General features: G+C 59.8%; 1 protein-coding gene across 1 annotated transcript in view; it reads right to left on the bottom strand.

Annotated features, from left to right (window-relative positions):
* Positions 1-16,338, bottom strand: part of MOB2 (MOB kinase activator 2) — a 49,670-nt gene extending 33,332 nt beyond the window's left edge. Inside the window, exon 1 of the mRNA XM_082845678.1 lies at positions 16,238-16,338. Coding sequence (XP_082701804.1) covers positions 16,238-16,254 — 17 coding nt within the window. The 5' untranslated portion in view covers positions 16,255-16,338. The remainder of the gene's footprint in view (positions 1-16,237) is intronic.
* Between the last annotated feature and the right edge of the window lie 7,575 nt (positions 16,339-23,913).

The following is a 23,913-nucleotide window of genomic DNA, read 5'->3' as shown; positions in this document are numbered from 1 at the left end:
CCAGCTCTGACCTTGGAGGCGAGTGGGGACCACGCAAAGGCTGTGAGCTCTGAGAAGGGACGTTTCCTGGCTAGCACACAGAGAGGTCTGTGTCAGATGTCTCCTAGACCAAGCTCCCGGCCTGCCTATGGCCACTGTGAGAGCCTGGCATCACCTCTCTCCCATCACCTCTGTGGGCAGAGAATGGGCCATATGCGAGGATGGGCCCTCTGCGGGCCCAGAGGATGCTTGGAGCGCAAGAGGAAGTGGTCAGCTGTCCCACGGGGCCTTGCTCATCTGTCCGTCAGCTCTGATGGGGCTAAGGGTTTATTTCCCTCTCCCCAGAATCCCCAGTTACCCAGTGTGGGTAAGCGAGCGAGAGGGGGCAGGGTCGCAGTGTCCTGAGCTGCCATGGTGCCCACTACATGCCACGGTCCCCTTTACAAAGTGGCTGCTTTCATGCCCTCAGACCCCACTGGCTCACAAGAAGCTCTGCAGTGCTGGGTCCTTACAGCCACACGGGATACACAAGAAGGCAGCCTGGGGATCCCCTCTAACACCTGACCCAGGAACCTTGCGCTGGGTGTCCAGCTACTCGCCTCACAAGATGCCTCGCAGGGTCTCCTCCAAGGCAGATGGCCAGGCAGACCTGTCTTGCCGGGCACTCTGGCCACGGGCAGGCTGGCGTGCAGGAAGGGCCCCGCCGCCTCTCTGGGATGCTAGCAAGAGGCCAGGAGACGCCAGCAGAGGGGGCTGAGATGCACGCAGCGCCGGGCACCGCCCCCCCCCCAGGCCGGCCACAGGAGACCCTGGTTCACAGACCCAAGACCTCGCTGCCCTGCCTCCAATGGGATGGCCAGCAAGGGGAGCCGACAGACGGAACAGAGGCTGGAGGGAGGCCAGAACACTGCGGTAGCACAGGAGACTGGGGACGGGGGGCCTTTCTGGGCGGCCTCCAGCCACCCCAGTGGAGGAGTGGACGAAGACAGACTGTGGCACGAAGAAGACACTGGACATGGAACAGAGGGAGAAGCTACAAGTGGGCCCAGCACATTCTGGAAATCTGGGAGGGGCACGCCACGGGCACTAGTGTGGGCCCCACCATGGCACAGAGCAGATTTCTATCGGGAGGGCCACCAGAGCCCAGGTGTTCACGCGAGGTCTGATGGAAAAGGACACTGACTGGAGCAAAGCCTGTCCAGAAATCCCAGCGGATGCTGGCATCCCCGACATCACAACCAGGCAGAGGGGCTCTGGCATGACCGGCCAGCGACACGGAGCAAGGGCAAAGCCTGCAGACAGCAGTGGGGAGAGCGGGCCTTCTTTTTAGGCAACTTCAACTAAATACTCCAGAATCAGCAGAGATGAAGAGGAAGGGTCTTGCTGATTTTCATTAACAAAGGCTGCTTTCAAAATCCTTCAGTGAGAGACATGGGCCATGCCAGTCACTCAGCCGACGCTTATCTGGGGCCCCTCTTGTTTTGCAGCTTCTCTGCCTCTGGCCCCAGAGGCAGCGGCCGGGCTTCTCCTGGCACCGTGTTCTCCCCCTTCTGTCCACACCGCCTGGCGCCTCAGGAGCTGAAGGTGCACGTGTGCCTCAACGTGAGTGGGGCTTCGGCCCACAGCTCGGGAAGGGTGGAACCTAAACGTGTGCACACTAAGTGTAAAAGGGTTGAAAGGAAAGACTATCTACGTAGGTCTGGTTGTCCAGTTATGTGAAGTCAGCAGAGATAGGCGACCCTGAGCCCTGGGCAGCCTCTCGCCCATGGCGATGAGCAGCGTGGCCGGGCCCCTTCCTCTGACCAGGGCGAGACCGTGTCCTCTCCTGGGAGCTGTCCGTTCGCGGAGCCTCTTGCCCATTTCTCTGCGATCTGACAGGGTCTGGATGTGCCTTCTGTCAGTGACGTGTGCACTATGTGTCCCCGGGTGGCCGGCCTTTTCCCTCTTGAAGGATCTATATATACATAAACACGTACCATGTTTTCTTTATCCATTCATCCATCGATGGACACTTAGGTTATTTCCATGCCTTGGCAATCGTGAGTAGTGCTGCAATGCATGTAGCAGTACAGAAATCTCTTCAAGGTGATGATTTCCTTCAGATACACTCCCAGAAGTGAGGCTGCTTCATACAGTAATTCCACTTGTAGTTTCTTGAGGCGCCTCCATGCTGTTTTCCGCAGTGGCTGCACCAATCCAATTTACACTCCCACCAGCAGTGCACGAGGCTTCCCCTCTCTCTACAAGCACGCCAACTCTTGCTGCCTCTTCTCTTTCTGACGATGGCCATTCTCTTGCTGCCTCTTCTCTTTCTGGCGATGGCCATTCTGGCGGCTGTGAGGTGGTGTCTATTGTGGTTTGATTTGCGTTCCCTGGTGGCTGGCGGTGTTGGGCAGCTCTCCATGTGCCTCTGGGCCATCTGTGTGTCTTCTTTGGAGAGATGCCTATTTAGGTCTTCTGTGCATTTTAGCCCCTTGTATATTTTGGATATTAACTTCTTATCACATGTGTGGTTTGCCAATATTTTCTCCCATTCCCTAGGCTGTCTTTTCATTTGTTGATGGTCTCCTTTGCCATGCAGATGGTTTTAGTTTAATGTAGTCCCACTAGTTTATTTTTGCTTTTGTTGCCTTTACTTTTGGTGTCAGATGCAAAAAAAATCATCACAAAGACCAATGTCAACATACTGCCTATGTTTTCTTCTATAAGTATTATGGTTTCAGGTCTTATGTTCAAATCTTTAATCCATTTTGAGTTCATTTTTGTGTATGGCATAAGAAAGTGGTCCAGTTTAATTCTTTTCAATGTGGATGTCAAGTTTTCCCAGTACCGTTTATTAAAGAGACTGTCCTCTCCCCACTGTATATTCCTGGCTCCTTTGTTGTAAATTAGTTGACCATATACACATGGGTTCATTTCTGGGCTCTGTCTTCTGTTCCATTGATCTTTATGTCTGTTCTTATGCTAATACCATACTGTTTTGATTACTGTAGCTTTATAATATAGTTTGAAATAACTGACGGTGATCCCTCCAATTTTGTTCTTCTCTCTCAAGATTGCTTTGGGGTCTTTTGTGGCTCCATACAAATTTTAGAATTATTTTTTGTATTTCTGTGAAAAATGCCATTGGAATTTTGATAGTGATTACACTGAATCTGTAGATTGTGCTTTGAGTAGTATGGACATTTTAACAATATTAATTCTTCCAATCCATGAACATAAAATATCTTTTATGTCTTCTTCAATTTCTTTCATCAATGTCTTACAGTTTTCAGCATACAGATCTTTCACCTGATTAGTTTATTCATAAATATTTTACTCTTTTTGATGTTACTGCAAATGGGATCATTTTCTTAATTTCTCTAACAGACAGGCAAGCATCTTTAAGAAGATAGCTGGGAAGCTCCATCCTTGCCCCCATTTGTGACTGGGCCCTGAAGGTGGAGGTCAAATGTTCTAGGAGCCCATGGCCAGAAAGCCACACAGGAGTCAGGCAGGCAGACGGGAGGCTCTCCAGGCCAAGGAGGCAGCGTGAGCACAGGCCAGGGGTCTTGGCTGAAGAGGATACATCAGAGGCCTGAGCAGGCTGCAGTGCAACGGGCACCCATGGGTTGGGGGTCAGGGATGGAAGGAAATGGGGACTTCATCCCTTAGGCAAGGAGGTCCAGAGGGTCTTTTAAGCAGGAGTACAACACGGTCAGTACTCCGGTGGTTTGCAGAAGATCTGAGCCAAAGACAAAGACACGCTCCCCAACTCCACCCACGGGTGCCCGGGTCTAGAAGAGCCTGTGGCCCTGGAGCTGGGTCAGCCCAGGGAACCATGGGCCTGCCTGGAGGGAGCCCAGTGAAGTTGTGACCCTCATGTGGTCACACCACCCACAACTGGCTTCTGAATCAGGCCCTGAAGCCAGGACCGTGGGGTGTGTGAGCAGTCAGGCTCTAGGACCAGGCGCACAGGCCAAACAGTGCAGTCTCCACCGCAGACCCTCCAAACGTCATTTTAGGGGACATTTTATTGTTTTTGTCAGAAACCAACTGACCCGGACTTCTGGGAAAGAGATGAGAGATGGAAAAGCGCAGTGCAGTGGTGCCTGTGAACTGCTCCTGGCAGGTACACCCAGCTCCCAGAGGCCAGCAGGGGCCCGTGATTACCACTGCTCTCCCATCTGCTGTGTGACCAGGAGGATCCTGTGACCCCAACTACAGCGAATCAGCAGAAAGCTGGGGACATCTGCAGGTGCAGTGTCCTGATCCTACACCTGAACTATCAGAGCCAACTCAAAGACCAGTGACCTGTGGTCCCATAGTTCCCCGGCTCTGGGAAGAGTCACAGGGTGGGGCAGCTCCCTCACTACACCCCCACCCCACCGTCCAGTCCCGTGGCCTCCCTCCCCTGGGGACAGCCAGCCCAAGCCCAGCACCGTCATCGTCCCCCTGTAGCGCCACAGGCGCTGATTCCTGAAGGTCCACGTATGCTGTGGAAGCACAGCTGTGTGCCCAGCCCTGACATCCCCCCACCGTGGGTAAACGCAGGGCGAGGGCACCATGGAGACGCAGCCACCATGTCCCTCACAGCAGTGCCTGTTCCCACCACACAGTCACCGCGGCAGGCATGACAGGAACAGACACCAGGACACCGCCGCCCGCCAGCGAGGTACCAAGGCCCCCACACACGGGGATCGCCTGAGGCTTGGAGACCTGACACAGCAGCCAAGGTCACACAGCTGGTGGTGGACGGGGGACCGGAGGCCAGTCTGTGAGATGGCAGAGGCAGTGTCTCTGACCACCACATGCACTGCCACCAACACCAGCCCTCGGCCAGCCCTGTCCCCACGGGTCCTGCCTGTGCTGATGGGAGCAGGGAGGACCCGCACGCAGGAGGAGGTGGACCCGAGGCAGGGCGGATACCGACAGCAGACCCCTCGGGCCCCTGCCACTCCAACCCCACGCCCCCGGCACACAGCAGAGCTGCTCCACCCAGAAAACGACCACGCAGGTCGCACGGAGCACACGTGCAGCCCAGGGAGGTCTCCAGCTGGGAGGTAAACTGGAATCGCCCCAGTCCCCGAGCAGATCAGAGAAGGGAGGGCTTCCGGGGGGCACAGACCTGCTTCCAGGTCGGCGCCGTGCACGTCCCCCCAACCCCGTGCTGTGTGGACGGCCACGCGGGGCCCCGGTGGGGCGAGGCAGGGAGGGACTCCAGCTTGGTGTCTGGGCAGGCCCTGGATCTTGCGTGAATGGGACGTGAGCTCCACTGACGCCCCCAGGGGCACAGGCTCCACCATCAGGGTGGCGGCGCTGCGCCCTGGCGTGGAGCCATCTCAGGAGAGAGGGGACATCTGCCGTGAACACCAGGCCCCACTGCTGTCCTGGTGACAGTTCAGACTTAGGGGCCGGCAAACCACCAACGCTCCCACCTACAACCACAAGTCCCACGAGGAGGTGACACACAAGAAAAAAACAAAGCACCCCAAGAGGAAGCACAGCTACCCCCCAACCCTGCCACGGCTTCACACGAGCAAGGATGTACGGATCGTTCCTGCCTCGTGGGGCTGACAATCACGCATCCTTAAAACCCAGCTGCACTAGGCTGGCCTGGGAGGAAGTGCATGAAAGCCAGCAAGGTCATGACAAGAGGACACATTTATTTTCACATGCATTATAAACGCCAGGAGCTCCTGACAGCACTCAGCTGAGCCCTGCACTTCTTCGGCCAAAAAGGTAGGAGGCCTTCCAGCAGGAACACGAGAATGTACTAGAAAACAAGGGTTTTTATCACAAGGCATTTCTCAGTCTCTGCTGCAGTGCCCACGTCCAGAGAAGCGCCGGGGTCTCACTCGGACAGCGCGGAGCAGATGTGGGGCGGTGCAGCACTCTGCAAACAGCACCCCGAGACCCAGGGCCCGCTGCAGGGGGCAACCCAGACCCAATCCGACGCCCTGCTTCGGAGGCAGGGAGCAGGCCGGGCAGGGAGGCAGCAAGGACAGCCTGCGTGATGACGGGCGCGACCCGCGAGACCACCAACGCATGCCCTCGGTGCTTTTAACGCTCTGTGGGGCATGAGCACGTCTGCGTCCCTGAAGCTAGTAAACCTGACCGCGGTCACAAGAACACCTGCCACACAGCAGGCATCTCCCAGAAAACACATCCCAGCCAAAACCAGTCTGCAGGGCAGGGGCTGGGAGCCCCCTCCCCTGATCCGGGTGCCCGGGCTCAGAAAGCAATCGTGACCCCAAGATCACCTGACCTGCAGACGGCACACGGAGTGGGTGCTCAGCCCTCCTCGCCGGCACCCCCTCCTGGGACCGGACCCTGCAGGGCTGATGCCCCGCGGCCAGCTGCCCACAGCCTGGCTCGGGGTGCCCTGGTGCCTGCCTGCCTGCTCCCGTGCCGAGGGAGCGAAGCTACCTGTGGGTCTGGGAGGGAAGACGAACACCCCAAAAGGGAAGCACCTGCCACATGTTTCGTCGGGCGAGCAGGGCACAGGACCCTCGGCCAACAGAAAACACTCCTCTCGTGGCAGGGAGTGAGCCCTGTCCTGCGAAGAAGCCGCGGCCCCAGCGGTCCCTAGCGCACACCCCGCGTCGGTGATTCTCAGGAAGATGGGCAGGCTCAGCCCTGCACGCCCGCTGAAGCCCCTCCGGCCCCTGGATGCCCCGCAGCTCATCCAGGACACAGAAGGCAAGTCAGCAAGCATGACCCGCCCCACACTCTCAGCAAGAAGTTCCTCTGAGAGGACGCCAGCCCTGCGGGGAGGAGTGAAAGGCAGGGCAGCCCAGGGGGTGATCCAAGGCCTGGATTTTCTTCCTGTGACTCCTTTTCTGTTCATTCATCACCTTCAACAGCTAAGAGAGAACGAGGGCAGTGGGACTGGGAAGAGGGTGGTGCGGGTGGGTTCCGCAGGGTCGGCGGACGCCAGGCTGCAGCTGCTCACTCGCTCGGGACGGCTCAGCCCTGAACTCCTGCCGTGCAGAGCTCCCGAGAGGGGCCTGGGGGCATCCCAAGCTCACCTGGGCTCCTTGGAGGACGACACTGCTCCAAGCTCTCCGTGTCACCCCTGCACCCACCGCCTGCCATCTTCTCCACGGCCTCGGGAACCACACACGGCCCCGACCAGCAAGGGCCTCCTGAACACGTCGTGATGGCAGCACGGATGGAATGTCTTTCCCGACAGAATCAACTAAATGGCGCGCACAGTCCCCATGCTTGTGTGTGTGTGTGCACGTGTGTGGGCTCACACGCAGCCAGGAAGGAAAAGGGCAGGGCGCACAAGCTCTGGTCTGTCCCTACAGCCCTGCCCAGGCCGCAGCCCAGAGGCGCACACACAGGTCCCGGGGCTCTCCTGGCCCAGACACACGCACATGCAACTCGCTGTCCCACTGCTCACTCGGGCCTCCTACTGCACAGACAGCGCCGACCCGTCTGGGTTCCCTGGTCAGGTTCCCAGCACAGCTGCACCTACCGTCCCCTCATCTGCCAGCAGAACGCATGCCCAAGGGAAGCACAGCTAGCCGAGAGGGGCCGATGAGACAGCCCCCCCTGACTGGGTTCTAGCAACTCCCAGTTCCTCTCTCTGCTCTTAGCTGTCTCTTTAAGAACAAGTTCTAGCATCTTAATACTTGGGATTTAACACCGTTAAAGTAGAAAGAACTCACCCCAGTCATAAGAAGCTAGACCACTGAGCACTACGGAAGCACGCACGGCCCGCGCACACGAGCAGCTCCCGCCCCAGCCCTCCCGCGAGGAGACGCAGACTGACCGGCAGCCTTCCTCAACTGCACTGCAGGATGCCGGGCAGCACCCCTGGCCCCCACCCACTAGGGGCAGCAGCAATGCCCCACCACACCTCCAGGCCCTGCCCGGCGTCCCTGGAAGGTGAGACCACTCCAGGTGGAGACCCACTGGCAGGCAGCCCGCTCGTGGGGAGGGCAACGGGAGGGTCCCTCACCTGACGTAGGGACCAGGTCCCGAGCTGCCAACGCACCAGGCCCTGGAGCCAAAAGTGGGCACGAGTCAGCACTGGCCCTTCACGGGCACAGCCCGGTAGGCGAGGAAAGCAACTCAGTGCAGCCAGGCTCAGTGTCTCTGGGTCCCTTCGCGGCATCAACACGGGGCCACAGGAAACAGTCTGAGAAGAGAACTCAATGCCTCAGGTCCCCCTCTCTGAGCAGCCAGAGACTCAGTTTCCAGCTGACGACACCCCGAAAGCGCCGTCTTCCCCCGCCCGCCGAGGCCAGCAGAGTGCAGGGGCCGAGTGCCCACTACGCCCACCTCTCCTCCGGTCCCGACCAGCACGAATGCACACGGGGACATATGAAGAAGGCCAACCTCGCCTGTCCTCACTGGCGGCCCCCCAGCCTGTGTCAGGGGCCTCTGGATCATGTGGGACCGTGCCCTCCACCCGCCGCGGCAAGGAAACTGGCTCCCTCCCACTCCTACGGGGCATGGGTGGCAGGGTGAGGGACCCTGTGAAGGCCACGAGCTGGGTCCTCCTGTCCACCCCACTCAACATGCCTCCGCTCCCAGCGCCCCGCAGCTGTCAGGAAGGCCCCGCCGAGATAAAGCTGCGGCGGTGGGGGCGCCCGGCTGTCTCCCGCCCGCCTGCTGGGCTGGGGGGACCCCACTCAGTAAACATCACCTCCCGGCACCTCCGTCCCCCTCCCTGCCCGGGGGCCACTGGGCCGGCATCTCCGTCCGTTGAATCAGAAGAGTCCTTGTAAACCAGTCACGGGGCTGTTTTGATGAGCAGCCAAGGCAGCCAAGCCGGGTTAAGCGGCCACAGGGGTGCAGGGAAAGGGCCCGGCAGGGAGCGCTGCCCCGACGCCAGGCCCGACCCAGACCACCGAAGAGCACGGAGGGCTCTGAGCGGGCGGTGCGCGCTCTGGAGGCGCAGAGAGCCCCGGCCGGCGGGAGCGGGCCGCCCACTCCGAAGCCATTGTCGTAAGGGTTCCACGTGTTCCTTCCACTCAGAAGCCCTGGCTGAGGCGGTGAGGGCCAGAGTGGGGGCAGCCCCACGCCTCCAGACACTCTTCCTCCCCGAGGGTGTCCCCCGGGCCACGCTGAGGCCCTGCTCGGGCCGTGACACCTGCCGAGCCAGCCTGGAAGTAGGGAAGGAGGAGTCCACACTAAGCTGGAGAACCCAGCGTGGAGGCCTCCTCTGCAGCCCCCGGCGCGCCCCGAGAACGCCCTCCCCGTGGGAGACAGGGCCCAGCATCTCTTCTGAGAAGCCTGCAGGAAGAGCCTCTGCCCGGGGGTCTGCGGCTCCCATCAGCCTGCAGGCTGGCAGGAAGAGGCAGGCAGCCCCACCCCGTGGAATAAAAACGCCACCGCCTAGAGGCCTATTTGTTTTGGAAGCGTCTCACTAAGGAGCAGCTGGGACAGGTGATAACCGCTTCCTCTATGCCCCTCTGCAACCCTCAGTCCTGAGGAACCCGGGGAACAGGCCAAGGGGCCTGTCACGACCAGAGCTGGACCGCACCAACAAGGGGATACGAGTGCGGGATCTGAGGAGGACAGAGCTGCTGGAGAGCCAGCCTGGCAGGCCAGGCCTGCGCCCTCTGCACATGGCCCTCTAGCAGCCCAGGACAGAGTCTCAGTGCAGAAGGCGTGGACCGACAGCAGGCCGCCACAGCACCTTCCACCTTCCACCTTCCATACCGAGCTTCGCCATCTCGGCGCGAGGGGAGACGCGAGGGGTGGCCGGGGAGCTCCCGCAGCACCCGGGGGGCGGGAGAGCGGACCGGGTGAGCCAGTTCAGGCCGCGCCCTTCCCGCCACCCCGGGATCAGCCCCAGAGCGACACTCAGCACTGGCACCTGGCGGGGGAAGGGGGGTGTGGCACGACCAGGGGACCGGGAGCGGGCAGGTTACAGATGGAAGGCGCCATCGGCAGGGAATGGGGTCAAGCAGCCTCCAGGGCGCCAAGCCCCTGACCCCTCAACCCCTCGCCTTCCACACGAGTCATCCCGAGAGCCAGACCTACTGCATAAGCCTGGGCTGCGGGGCTAAGGGCAGCCGTGCATCGGGACACAGGGCTGGGTCCTTGCCACAGCAGCACTCCAAGGGCAGGGCAGAGGTGACAGTGACAAGGCGGCCTGGGGGCCGCAGGGTGTGGAGCCCTTGCACTCACTTTTCATGCAGGCGCCAAGGGCCTTGCCAGGTAAGCCCCACCTCACTCTGAGGGGACAGAGGGCCTTCTCCACGGTGGACACCTCATAAAATCCCACCACCACCCGCTGGGAAGGTTACTTCTACGTCCATTTCACAGACAATGAAACTGAGGCTTGGGGAGGTAAAACAGGATGACTCGTGAAGCTGTAGTCGGGGTTCAAACCCAAACCATCCAGCCCCCGAGCCCTGTTCCCATCTCTCACCTCCCCAGGTCTCAGCTCAAACGGCACCTTTTCAAAGACGCTCCAGAAGCCCTACTAAAATGGCTCTCGAGCACCCACCCACCGGCTTCCACCCTGCTTCCCGGCATGGCCAGGATCCCTCCGTGGGAGCTCTGCGCCTCCGCGCGGCATCACCCCCGGGACACACATGCCAACCACTGCAGGGAGGACGCACGCATATTCCACCGCAGGTGACTGTGCAAAGGAAACTTCTTCAAAGAGAAGAAAACCAGGTGACGAGGAGAACGTGGCCACGGCCCAAAGCCACACGGCTCCGCTCAAACAGGACCACGGGTCACACGTGGCCCAGTCACCCACCAACGACCTCCTTGTCTTCTCCTTAAGTATCCGCATTCTATCCTCCGGTTCCAACTGTTCCTAGTCCCATGTCCCCAGGATCCGTCCCATAGAACAGCCCTGCACACCACCGGGGGTACCCGGGCCGGGAGAAATCCTGTGCAGAAAGAAAAACAAACACGAGGAAGACAAAGAATGGCAGGCCCTCCAGCCAAGTCAGCTGGGAACAGCCCGCGCCACCGCCTCTTCCGGACACAGCCGCTGCCGGCGGGGGACACGCACAGAAGTCACCGTCGGGCACTGAGACCAGCTCCCAGACCAGCCTGCGGGGCCGACGCGCCCAGCACAGGCACGGAGGGTGCCCCGCCGAGCACACCTGTGCCTGGGCTCGGCCTCCCTCCCAGGCCACGTAGGCCCGTCCCTGACAAAATCAAGAACGTGTGCTTGGGTGCGTCTAAGTTTCCAGGACCACAGCAAGGATAATGTGGGACAGGCTGGGACAGTGAGAACATCGACACAGGCATCCCCACAGAGGCAGCCTCCAGCGCCCACTCGAGTGAACCCCTCCCAGGCCACCATGAGCTCTGGACAACAAGTCCAGCAGCCAGCGCCCCAGTGCCGCCCGGCTTTCCCAGCATCCTGAGAAGAGGCCCCGGTGAGCCCAGCAGACAGTGACGCCTGGGGGTGAGAAGCCAGGACGGAGGCTGGAACAGGGCACTGCGGCTGCCCCGGGCCCTGCCCACCCCGCAGAGCCTCCCTGCGGTGCTCAGGTGGGTCCCCGAGGACACTTGTGCAGGGTTCCCTGCAGACACCCCAAGCAGGAGGACAAATGAGAAATGAATGACACGTTGCCAAGAGTGTCCAGGCACGTGGGGCTCATTCTGCAAGGGCTCCCTAGCCCCAGGCGAGCACTGCCACACACCCAGGCCACAGTGACTGCCTGCCTGGAAAGCAGCTGCTCCTGCGTGTGCCCTGCAACCACAGGTTCCGGGGCCCACTGGCCGCAGTTTTTCTCCTCGTGCCTCTATGCCTTTGCACGTGCCGTTCCTCCTTCCTGGGCCGCGACCTTTCCTCCTTTCTGCTTGGAAAACTCCTGTGCACCCTCCCGAGCCGCCCTCCCGGCCCGCCCTCCGCCGCCACATCATTTGCTCCTGCTGCCCAGCCTGACAGAGCGCGGACTGTCTTCTCCGTCGGCGACACTGATCCTGAGCTCGCGGTCTGGCCCAGGACAGACGGTGAACGCAGTTGGGACTGGAGGTCTCGCGGCAGGAAGTGGTCCGGCTCACACTGGAAGAGGCTGGGTCACAGCAGCATCTTTCAGGATCAGCAAAAAGCAGGAACAATCCAGGTGTCCATGGAGAGGCAATACACGCGTATCTCCACACCACGGAATATCATTTGGCCACAGAAAGGACAGCTGACACCAGCAACACCACCGATGAACTTTCACAACATTAAGCTAAGTGAACTGGTCACAGAAGACCACGTGTTGTGATTCCGTTCCATTTCCACACGAAATGCCCAGAATAGGCAAATCTGTAGAGATGGAAAGTAAATCAGTGATTGCCTAGGGTCAGGGAGGGAACGGGGCACCCTGAACATGAGATTTCTTTCGGGGGTGAGGTGAACATTCTCAAACTAAACTGTGGTGATGGTCAACTCTGTAATTTTACTACAAATTACTTAATTGTACGCTTAAAGCAAGTAAACTTTATGGTAGGTAAATTATACCTCAAGGAGACTGTTGAAAAAACCCAAACCCGAGAGAATCAAGCAAGCTCAGCCTGGGTGCCCTCATATGGGATCTGACTGCCAGCCACCGCGACACCCTCCCCAGAGGCCAAGTGCCAAGGGAAAGTCATCAACACCCGGTTCAAATGCCCGCAGAGGTGGCATCCACGGGGTTGGATCCCCTTCACCTGAGTGCAAGATTCCTGCTGGCAGACCCATCAGGCCCGAAAGCCCCCGACCGCATAGCACACCCTGCGCGCTGCCCGAGAGCGCCAACTCCACCGCCCTGTGGAGTGAATCGCCAGGCCGGGAGGTCTGTCTCTTCTGGCCAGAGCCAGGAAGCCCTACCCTGCGCCTCACCCCACCTCAATCTGCCGCCGGGGAGGAAAGGAGGTGCTGACGTCAAGGCCCGAGCGGCCCCAGCAAGGGGCTCGCAGGGTGCGGGCTGGGCTAGAGGGCGCGGGCGGGCAGGTCCCTGCAAACTTCACCCCGTAGGCCCCCACCAGTCAGGAGCAGAGGAAGTGTGTTTCCTCTTCTATATTCCCAGATGCTGGCTGGGAAGCTTCTGGACCCAGCTTTGTCGGGTAAAATGTAAACCACACGCCTATCGTCCACTCACAGATGGCTGCCACTGCCAGCTGAGGACAGGACAAAAGTTCTCTCCACACTACCACACTCTGCGCTGCCCCAGCTCATGCAGCTTCTGCTCTGGGCAAGGGTGCCACCCTGTCAGCTGCTGTCCAGAATGGGTAGAGCCAAGGACCCCAGAGGTGACCTACACAAGAAGGGCAACCCTTTTCAAGTTAGAAATTACTTTTGTAAAAAAAGAGGAAAAACATTACCACACACCTTGGCGCTCAATGCCAAGCAGAGGAAACATACAGTAAGACGACGGATGCGAGCTGCTTGTCGCAAAACTCTCCTGCAAGTGAGCGCCAGCAAAGTCCAGCAGCAAGTCGTAACATGCTGGCTTTCTTTCTAGCTTCCCTGAGCAGGTTTCCTGCAGGCCGCCCTTTCCTCACACACGGCAGGGAGAGCTGAAGATAAGGCTGCCAGCATTACTCAGCAAGGCCCTTTCAGTGACAGGGAAGGTGTTGTCTCACTCGAACATCTGTAACCCACTCTTCTGGTCATAACAGTGATCAGAAGACGAGGAGGAGGACGCACCATTTGCCTACAGCTGAGTCCATACTTTGTCCCCGTGACGGACAAATGCAGAGAAACTGCTTCTCAAAAGAACAAAAAACATTAAAAACATGAGAACTCTATTCCAAACAAACCGGTTGACACGGAATGATGTGAATTAATAAAAATATCAAGAAACAGTAAAAAAAAAAAAAAAAATCACACATCTCCTCAATTCTTCCAGGCTGAAACCTGGCTAAAGGATTAACTGAAGTCCTAGCATTAAGCATGTAAACGGCGTCGGGCAGGAGCCAGGCCCTTCACGTGCCACCGGCTGGCTCTCCTCACAAGAGGGGCCAGGTGGAGTGGCAGGTGGACCAGAGTGGGAGAGCTGGGGTCTCTGCCGCTCACTCCCTCTGCAGCTGTGAAGTCCAGGCCTCTGCATCCTCATACTTCACAGCAGATGCTCAGTAAACTTGTGGGAGGGACAGAGGGCCACCCGGGCCCTCCCAGCTACCACCCTGGAAACATGCTCTCGAGAAGATCAGAACTTGACTACTGAGATTGTTCCACTTTTTTTTTTTTTAAGGGGGGTGGTTCATAGTTAAGGAAATGTTAAAGAATTCATGATTCACCAAGTCTGATATGCAATCCACCAAGTTTAAAAACACATGCACGAAGATGAGCAAACTCCATCCTAACCCCTTTCTGCAGATCTCTAGTTCCCTTTCAGAACTGCCTACTGCCTACTTTACATCCAGTCGGCTCCTTCCCTCCCCAGAGACCACAGAAGCAGCAGCTCCAAGCCTGTCCCTTTCAAAGCTGTCTTCCTCCAACACTGGGCCCGGCCTCCCCACCACAGGGAGGTAAGTGCTCCGCTGATCTTACCCAGACAGTCCTGACAAGCGCCTGGAGAACCAGACCCTTCTAAGCCTAGCTGTGGTAAACTTCTGGTTGTTCACAATGATGACAATACAGTCCCTAAAGCACGGACCTCAGGCAGTTAAAAAAACGGACTGCTGGTCAGTTTTCAGGCACAGAGTGCCTGCTTCTCATGGACATGAGCACATAATAACCACACACAGACAAAATACAATCAGCTGCCCCCTCGGCAGCCCAGCTGATCGGGCTGGTCCCTCCGACCCTAAGCCCTGCTAACGCAACTCAGCCAATCAACAGCCTACTCCCCTGAAACCGACTCACGGGAGGCCAGGCAGCCTCCAAAGCAGTCCCTCCTGATAAACACAGAAAGCAAGCATCTATGGTTCAAATTAAAGCAAACACAGCTGCCTGCCCTCAACTCTTGGTGCCCGTGGGTTACGAAGGCCTCCTACAAGCATCTCTCCTTACTAACAGTAACCAGCATCCACCAATGCCAGGCACTGTGGTAAACGCTTTAGTGGACCCTTCCACAACACCATGCTGCAAGGACCATGACTTCCACCTTACAGATGACTTTTTAAAAGCAGGTCTGGAGAATTAGTAAGCACCTAGAGTCACACAGCTAACAAGCAGTGGGGCTGTGACGGCAGTGCTGCCTCTGCAGGAAGCCAGGTGAGCGGCCCTGCCCCGCGGCTAGCCGCCTGCATCACCCACATGCCACCCTCAGCCCTGCACTCTGGCTCCAGGTCTACCCCGTCACACTCAGCAACTCTTTGGCCTCTTTATTCACCCTTCACGCTGTCTGGTCTCCCCCTTCACTAAACTCCACCCAACCTGCCAGGAAGGGTGGGTCTCATTCATGTCCCTGACTACGCCGACAGCACCCTCCACTCTGCCTACACCCCGAAAGGGCCTGACAGACAGTGACACGAAACGTACATCGGACCTTTCGCCTCCCTTCCCGGACTTCAGTGTCTAGACAAGCCCTTCCACCGGTCGAGGCCAAGCACACAGCAACCGCTCCCTCACTCCCACCCCAAGCTCCCGGAGTAACTAACCTAACTCCAGAGGGGTGCTATACCAACCAGAGCTGGGCACAGATCGGATGGAAGACCACGTTACTGGGTGAAAAGTGCCAGCCCTTCTCGATCCTCAAAAAGTAAAAAAAAAAAAAAAAGAGCAAGAACAGGAAAAAAATGATGTTTTTAGGGAGAATAACTTATTGAAGACGACGTGACGTTCTATACGTTTATCTAACTTCCAGCAAGCCCAACACACACGCCCACGAGAGGGAGAGCCCAGCCCAGGCTCCGGTGCTGATGCTTCCTTCCTACCCCGCCCTGCGGCAGCCGCCCGCGGAGACGCCGATCGCACCCCGGCCCCGCCGACCTCGCCCCGGCGGACGCTGGCAGAGTTGGGTAGTTTTGCTTCTTTTCCCTCGTTTTTCAAGGGGCTGTTCTCTGCCGGCGTCAAAGTTACCTCTTCCCGAAGCAAGTTCGCCACGGCGACCGGCGAGAGCAGCCTCCGTCCGACCTCCCCCGCCGCCCGACACCCAGAGGCGAGGTGTGGCCGCCTGCCCGGGGTCGGCTCCCGGGACGCGACGCGCCGCGCGGGCGCCGACTGCAGGCCGGACGCGGCCCCGCTCCCGGCCCGGCCCCGACCCCGCTCCGGGGAGCCCCGGCCCCGCGCCCAACCCGGGGACGCCCCTCGCCGGCCCGGCCCGCGCCGCCCGGCCCGCCGCCCTTGACCGGTGCCGCCCGCGGCGCGCCCCGCGGCCCCTCCCGCGGCCCGGCCCGCCAGCCTCGCCACCCCGCCGCCCGCCGCCCGACTCACCCCATGAGCCAGTCCATGGCTGCGCGGGGACCGCCGCGCCCGCCGCCCGACTCTCTCGGCCCTCAGCTCGCGGCGGCGGCGGCCGGAAGTAAACACTCGCTCGCTCACTCCCACACGCGCGCCGCGGGCGCCGCCGGAAGTGACGTGAGCGCGCTGCCTGCTGGGAAACGTAGTCCGGGCTGTCCCTGCCGCCCCTACAGCCCTGTCCCCCACCCACCTACTGGAGCCTGCGCGGGGATGTCCCCTGACACCCCGGTATGTCCCCTCACACCCCAGGATGTCCCCACACAAGCCGCTGTCCCCTCACACCCCAGGATGTCCCCTCACACCCCACTGCCCCCTCACACCCTGGATGTCTCCCCACGTCCGGGATGTCCCCTCCCATCTCGCTGTCTCCCTGCTCCCCATACTGCCCCCTACGCCCTGGCCGCCCCATGTCGCCAGAACGCCGCAGCCCCTTCCCCCTCCTCGGGTCGCCTCGGCCACTGGCTTCTCTCCAGGCTCAGTAAGCTTCGCATGTCAGGCTGAGCCGTCAGCTGGCAGCAGGGGAAGTTTTGGGGGACAGGACCAGCACGGTGTTGGGCGCTCCCGGCTCGGCCAAGGGAGCGAGATCCTCTGAGCCCCGCGCCCTCGCATCCCGGCGGCCTTTCCCGTGACCTGAGCCCCACTCTCTGCCCGTCCCGGCGGCGGAGACCAGCCCGTGACACCCCTCCATCCAGCCTCCTGGCAGCCATGGGGCCCTGGACGCGGGGACAGTCAACGAGACAAACAGAGGTCTGTGGGGCGGCTCCTTCCCCAAGGAAGGAGAGAGCCTGGGGCAGGCGCTGGGCTTTGGCTGCCCTACAGGGCAGATGCCTGGAGGGACGGGTGCCTGTCCAGGGACCACATCGGTGGTGGAAGCCGCTGGCTGAGATCAAGAATGGAGGAGACGGTGCTTGGGACACATGGGACGCTTGGGACGGATGACACGCTGCGTCCCCACCCCACCCCACCCCCGCCCCCCACCCAGTGCCTCTGCCCTTGGCCCTGGTCCCGCCCCACCTTACGGCCCCACCTGAGTCTCATCAGCTGCTGCCCCCTGTGCGGAGGTTGCCTGTCTCCCTCTGGTGCCTTGATGATCATGAAGCTTGTGGGGGAAAATTGCGCACTTGACCACCAGCCACCTGAGAAGAAATAATGAGGAAAGACAGAGGGACGAGGGGAAGTCCTGTCGCATGTCCCATCTCAGGGAGGAAAAGCACGCAGATATGGGCCAGGGCCTTCGTCTCCACAGCTGGACAAGCGGCCAGGGTAGTTAGGACTTTGCCTGTGGCCGGCCATCTGCAGGTTGCATCTCTACCTAGGACAGTGACCCAGACCATTCTTCCCCGAGGAGTATGAGCCCCTGGGGACCCTGCCTGCATCCGGCTGCTGTAATCTTCCCTAAACTGTTACCCGAGCTTCGGGCCACCCCCCAGTTGCATCCATCTTCCTGCCCCGCGACCCGCCCCCCCCCCAGCCCCCCATCCCACGTCCCCGCGGTAGCCTGGGCCTCAGGTCCCTGCTCTTCCACTTACTGGCTGGGTGACTTGGAGAAATTGTTTAATGTCGCTGTGACTCAAGTTCTTTATTAGTGGAGTGGGAATAATAGTGCCCTAAGAAACTTCATAAGGTCACAGGTGTAGGCTGAAGATGGGGAAGCAGGGAGCTATGACTCAGCGTATTGGGAGTGTGATCCCCCTGCACAGGCTGCTTACCTGTGCTGAAGGTCCATCCCCCTTCCCCCGATGGTGGTTTACCGCTGGGTACACCCCACTTTATGGCTTTGTGTCACCCAGTCCATAATGGGCCATTCAGACCACACAGTCATGAGACGTCCCGTGGTCTTATGTACGGTCTGAAGTGGAGCCCAGTGGCAAGTCAAAACTCACATCTCAAAGAATCATGGTTTATTTTGTAAGAGGATGTGGCTTTGCTCCAAGACCCTGGGGCCCTCCTATCTCGTTCACCCGCTAGAGCTCCACGATCTCCACCGAGCACCACTGGATCCATTGAGTCATAAGTGCCAACTGGTAGAACTGCATGTGCTGCAGCCTCAGCTAAATCTCCTCAGTCTGGAGCACATTCAAAGCTGGCAAACCCTCAGGTCTCTTGTGAACTAGATGAGACTAGCACCCTCAGTGAGCGCTGGTCAGAGATGATACATAACCTGCCCAATGTTCATAGCTTTTCTTCTCCCTTCCTCCTCCCCCTCCGCCTCCTTTTTCCCAGCTTCCCATGTAGACAGGGTGGCCAATGAGATGGAAGTGGAAGTTGTTGGGTGGCTTCCAGGAAATCCTTTTTGTCTTTCCTCCCCACCCCAACCTGGCCCAGTCTCCTAGCTCCTGCCAATAACAGGAAAATGACGGCTAGAGCTTCTGCAGCCATCTGCAGAAGGCATGCTAAAGATGGCAGAGCAGAGAGATGGAAAGAATTTGAGTTCTTGCTGAAACTCTGGAACCTCCACAGCAATCCTGAACTTCTTACCTCTGGACTTCTTTAATTGAAAAAATCTCAAGTCGCTGTTCTTCCAGTTTCTGTTACTTGAAGTTAAAGACAATTGCCTGATTGATATATCCATCAAAATGTGTGTGTTCTTCCCAGTGTTGAGGTGCTCAAGGTGTCCTTCACTTTGGAGGGGATGTCCAGATTACTGAACCTCTAAAATTTCACTTAGGTGTGGCAAGTTCCCAAATTTTCATGGAATCTATCCCTTTGGCAACTACGTATGTTATTTTAGTGTCTAGAATATCACTAAGTCCTGGGTTCTGCAGCCTATCAACGGGACATCGTCCATGTGATGGAACGGTGTGGCATCCTGACATAATCAGGCTCTGCGTGGACTAAACCATGGTGGAGGGAGTAAGTGCTGATGTGACCCTGCAGTGAGATGGTGGAGGTGCACCCCTAACCCTGGCAAAGGACAGCTCACCGTTCCTGGTGCTCTTGGTGTGGGGTTAGGGTGGGGACTGTTGTACTGACTGGCTCCAGGAAGGATACCACATCTGGAAGGCCAGCTGTAGCTGTCCACATAATCAGGGCCTTAAACTTGCAATAACCCACTGTCAGTCACCGACAGCCTCCATCTCCTGCACAGACAACACGTATGAGTGAAACTGGAACGTGACAGGCCCTCTGCGCCTTGCAGTTCTCTGGTGGCGGCACCAACCTCTGTGACTTCCCTGGAGGTTCAGTTCTGCTTGTGTTCTTACTACTTTGGCAGGGAGGTGGAACTGCAGGGTTTTCCACTCAGCCCTCTTTCCATTCATCCATCTACTTGGCAAATAAGTATTGTGTGCCAACCATGTGCCAGGCCCTCCGTAGGTGCTCGGAATGCAACGGCAGACAAGACGGACAAGAAGTAACCCCCACAGAGCTTACGGACTAATGGGAGTACACAGTCAACGAAAACAATCAAGGCATATAATACTTTAGGCAGTGCTAAGCGCTCTGGAGAATGAGGACGCCAACGACGGGGACAAGGCGTTCTGGCTGTTACAGGTTGAATTGTGCCCCCCCAACCCCTCAAAAGAGGTATGTTGAAGTCATAACCCCCCAGTACCTCAGAATGGGACCTTACTTGGAAACGGAGAAATTGCAGATTGAATTAGTTAAGATAAGGTCGTAATGGAAATAGCGTGGGCACCTAGTCCAACAGTGTCCTTATAAAAAGGGGCGATTTGATCACAGAGGGAAGATGGTGTGAAGAGACACAGGCCAAGGAGAGGCGTGGGCCAGAGCCTTCCCTCAAAGCCCTCAGAAGGAACCAGCCCCGCTGACACCAAAGATTTTGGTTTCCGGCCTCCAGAACGGTGAGACAACAAATTTCTGTTGCCGTAGGCCACTCAGTTGTGGTCCTTTGTTACAGCAGCCACAGGACACTGATGCAGATGCCAACCCTCAACCTTGTCCTTTCCACCAGCCACCCGCCTTCTGCCCAGATTCTGCCCAGAGGGGCGCCTGGAGCTGTGTGCCAGCAGGGAGTTCCTGGGCAGGGAAACGAGGGGCTTGCTTTTCCCAATTATGCTTTGCTGTAGACTGGGGACCTGCAGGAATCCTCCAGAAGGAGTTGTCTTCCATTGTGGGGCGGAGGATGAGGCTTCCAGGATAACAGTGACCATATGGCAAGTCTTCGCGGAGAAAGCTGACTCTCAACAGTGACCCCGGGCACAAGCCGCGCCCTGCTGGGTCCTCCTTCGCTTTCACTGTCTCCGGCCTGACCCTGTCTGTCCATCCCATGGGCCCACTCACTGCCCATGCTGTGGGCAGAGGGCCCGCCTCTGGCTGCCTTCCCTTGTGTCCGACAGCCGATGGGGGACGTGGCCAGTCGGAGGTCCAGAGCATCCTTCCCAGTGCCGGGCTGCCTGGCTGGAAGGATACACTTTCTCCTGCACCTCGGAGGCTGGAGAACAGTGGCTCCCTCTTGCCTCCTGAGCTGGTTCTCGTGTGGGACAGTCCCCAGTGAGGCTGAGGGTGAGTGACAGCAGCACGAGGGCAGCAGAGAGGGCTGGCCTCACGGGGCAGAGGGTCAGCATTGCTTGTCTTAGACAAGCCTGGGGGTGTGCTTTGGGGAAGGCACCTCAGAAAGCCAAGCCCCTGGGAGCTGCAAGGTCCTCCCAAGGCATCGGTCCTTCCAAGCCTCCAGCCAATGCTGCAGAGAACGCCCTCCTGCAGACCCCGCTGCCGGGCTGGCTGCCCTACACACGCGGCCTCACTTCAGCCTCACGCCCTTCTGGGCAGTGACTGCAGGAAGGAGCCCAGGGCTCCTAGCGGGACAGGAGCTTGTCCAAGGTCCCCCGTGAGCAAGTGGAGAGCTGGGATTCCAGAACCCTCTGTTCCTACGCCCACCGTCTTCCCACTACCTTCTGCCTCACAGAGGGGCTCTCCTCCCTGGGACTTGGGAATGGTGGAGGACGTCACCCGTGGGAGCAGCCCGCTCAGCGGCCCTTCTGTCCGGCGGTGGCAGGAGGGCTGAGCTGCCTTCAGGCTCCAGCGCCCCTCCCCCTGCCCCCTCTGGGGGGCATTTGGCTCAGGCCCTGAGGGGGTGGGCACTGCGGCTCAGGGCCAGGTATCCATAGAGACAACAGGAATCACTGTCACCTGGGATTACTTCTGGGGCACTTACCACTGGCCAGGGGCCATGCTAATGCTTAATGCCGGTGGCCCCTGGCCTCTCCCCTCCCCCCCAGCCTCTGCCCTGTTCCATCCAGCCTTCCCCAGCTCGAGTCCCTGGACTGGCTGGGGCAGGACAGGCTAAGCTCCCCTAACCCATGGCCCCTGGCTGGTAGCCGTGAAACGAGCAGGCCCAGGAAAGAGCCAGGAGACTGGGCCGTCCTCCCAGCCCGGCCGCGAGCCTGCTTTGGCTCACCCTCCTCCATCCAATGGGAGGGGGCTACGAGATCGGGGGTTTCCAAATGCTAGATCTCCTAGTCTAAAGGCGCCTAGTGGCTTTTTTTTTTTTTTTTTTTTTTGCGGTACGCGGGCCTCTCACTGTTGTGGCCTCTCCCGATGCGCAGGCTCCGGACGCGCAGGCTCAGTGGCCATGGCTCATGGGCCCAGCCGCTCCGCGGCATGTGGGATCTTCCCGGACCGGGGCACGAACCCGTGTCCCCTGCATCGGCAGGCGGACTCTCAACCACTGCGCCACCAGGGAAGCCCCACCTAGTGGCTTTTACTGATCAAGCTGGTGCCTGCTCTGATCTGCGAAGACCCCATTTAGTCAGCGGGGGAGGCCGGCTCTGCAGCCATAAAGCCTTGTTCCCAGAGCAGGTTGCTGAGCAGTGCCGTGAGCAAGGTCTGAGGGGCTTCCTGGTCATCCTGAAGTGTGCGCGTCTACCTGCTGACACCGCCATGGGCTGCACTGTGTCCCGCCCAAAATGATATGCCAAAGTCCTGACCCCCAGTGCCCCAGCAGGTGACCTCACTTGGCAATAGGGTCTTTCCAAATGAAATTAGTTAAGATAAGGTCATGAGGGTGGGCCCTCGTCCAATATGACCGGTGTCCTTATAAGCGGGATATTTGGACACAGACACACACACAGGAGAATGTCACGCGAACATGAAGGCAGAGATCAGGGACTCTCAGTGCCACGCCCTGCTGGGCAGTGGGGGCAGAGGCAGACCCCCAACGGAGGGGGACAAGTGTCTATATCTGCTCAGCAATGGGGGGGATTTGAGTGAGGCCATGCACCTAAGACTGGGGGAGCCATGGACACACTTGCAGACCAGGGCAGGGGCACCTTCCAGGGAGAGAGAAGGACTTGCAGAAGGAGGGTGCTCCGCTCAGTGGAGGTGAGTGCGGTGGGGGCCGCTGGAGGAGACCAGAGACTGGAGGCCTGGACGTGGGCGTCACCATCCCGATGAGGGGTGCAGGGAGTGGAACTGAAGCAACAGCCAAGAGCCACAGCCTGTGCTTGCTTACTGGAGGGCTGTGGGGTGAGGGCGGGGAAGGGAGGGGAGAGCGTGTGGGCAAGGGGCAGGGGAGGGAGACGAGATGCCAGCTAGACTGCAGGTGGCACCCAGCACCTGGGCCTTTCCGGGTCTGAAGGCCAAGGATGAGATCTGGCTGGAGACACAGCTGTGGCTGGTGACTGCAGAGGTGTCTCTGAGGGTGTGGCGGTGGGGCTGGGAGGCCCGGAGCAGGTGAGGCTGAGGCCAAGGGCGAGGCCTCAGAAGGAGGGTGGGGGCAGGGAGCCGTGGCGCTGGAGACCGCTGAAGACCCGAACTCCCAAGCCACGCTTTCCCCCCAGCCAGCAGGGCCCCCGGGATGTGTGGAGGCTGGGGGTCCCGGCCCGCGAACCGGCCGCCCCTCCCCGAGCGCGGGCAGCAGGTGGCGCTGCCGGGCTGCTCGCCCGGCTCCGGGAGCGCGGGGTGGGAGCCCGAGGCCGGAGAGGAGCTCACCGTGCGCCCCCTGAGCGGGCAGGCCTACTCTCGTGTGGCTCGGCCCGGGACGCAGGGAAGGGCGCTCGCCTCGTCCCCGCCCGGCAGGTGTTTGCCCACCTGGGGCCGGACCGGGGGCTGGGGCGCCATGCCCTCGGGCTTGGCGCGAAGCAGGTGCTCACCGCGCCCCACTCCACTCGCGGCCCGGGGCGCGCGGAGGGGCGGGAGCCCAGGAGCAGCGGCGCTTCGAGGATGAAGGACGTCGCGGCGGGCCCGGCTGGCGGCGTCCGGGGGTGGGCGCGGCCTTCCGGCGTGAGCTCAGCGCGAGCGCGCGGAGCACCCACCACACCCAGCCTCCCGGTCCCGGGAGCCCGGGGCTGGCCCGGCTGTGCGCGCCGGTAGGGTGGGGTCTGGGCTCCCAGGAGGGGGACCCCAGGGGCCGGAGTGTGATGGGGGCGCTTCCGGAGGGCCCAGAGGCCGGCTGCTCCCGCCCCAGCCAAGAGGCTCTGGGCGCCCCTACACCTGGGCTGACGTCGCCACCCAGCGGGACAGCCCCGCACTGGCCGGTGGGGCCGCGCCCACGGTCCCCCCACTGGCGGTGCAGCGGCATCCTTCCCCTCGGGGAGGAGCAGGGCAGCCAGCCACCGGCTGGGTGAGGTGAGGCCCCCGACCGTACCCTCCCCCAGCCCGTCCTTCGACCCCAAATCCTGCCCTTCCTGGAGTTTCCTGTTAGGGTTGCCTCACGGGGAAGGGCCTTATCAGCAGCTCCCGCGCCACCC

Source organism: Leucopleurus acutus, assembly GCF_964270905.1.
Source record: "Leucopleurus acutus genome assembly, chromosome: 8".
NCBI lineage: Eukaryota > Metazoa > Chordata > Mammalia > Artiodactyla > Delphinidae > Leucopleurus > Leucopleurus acutus.
Note: the sequence above shows the minus strand (reverse complement) of the source record. Positions and strands in the feature narration are given on the sequence as shown.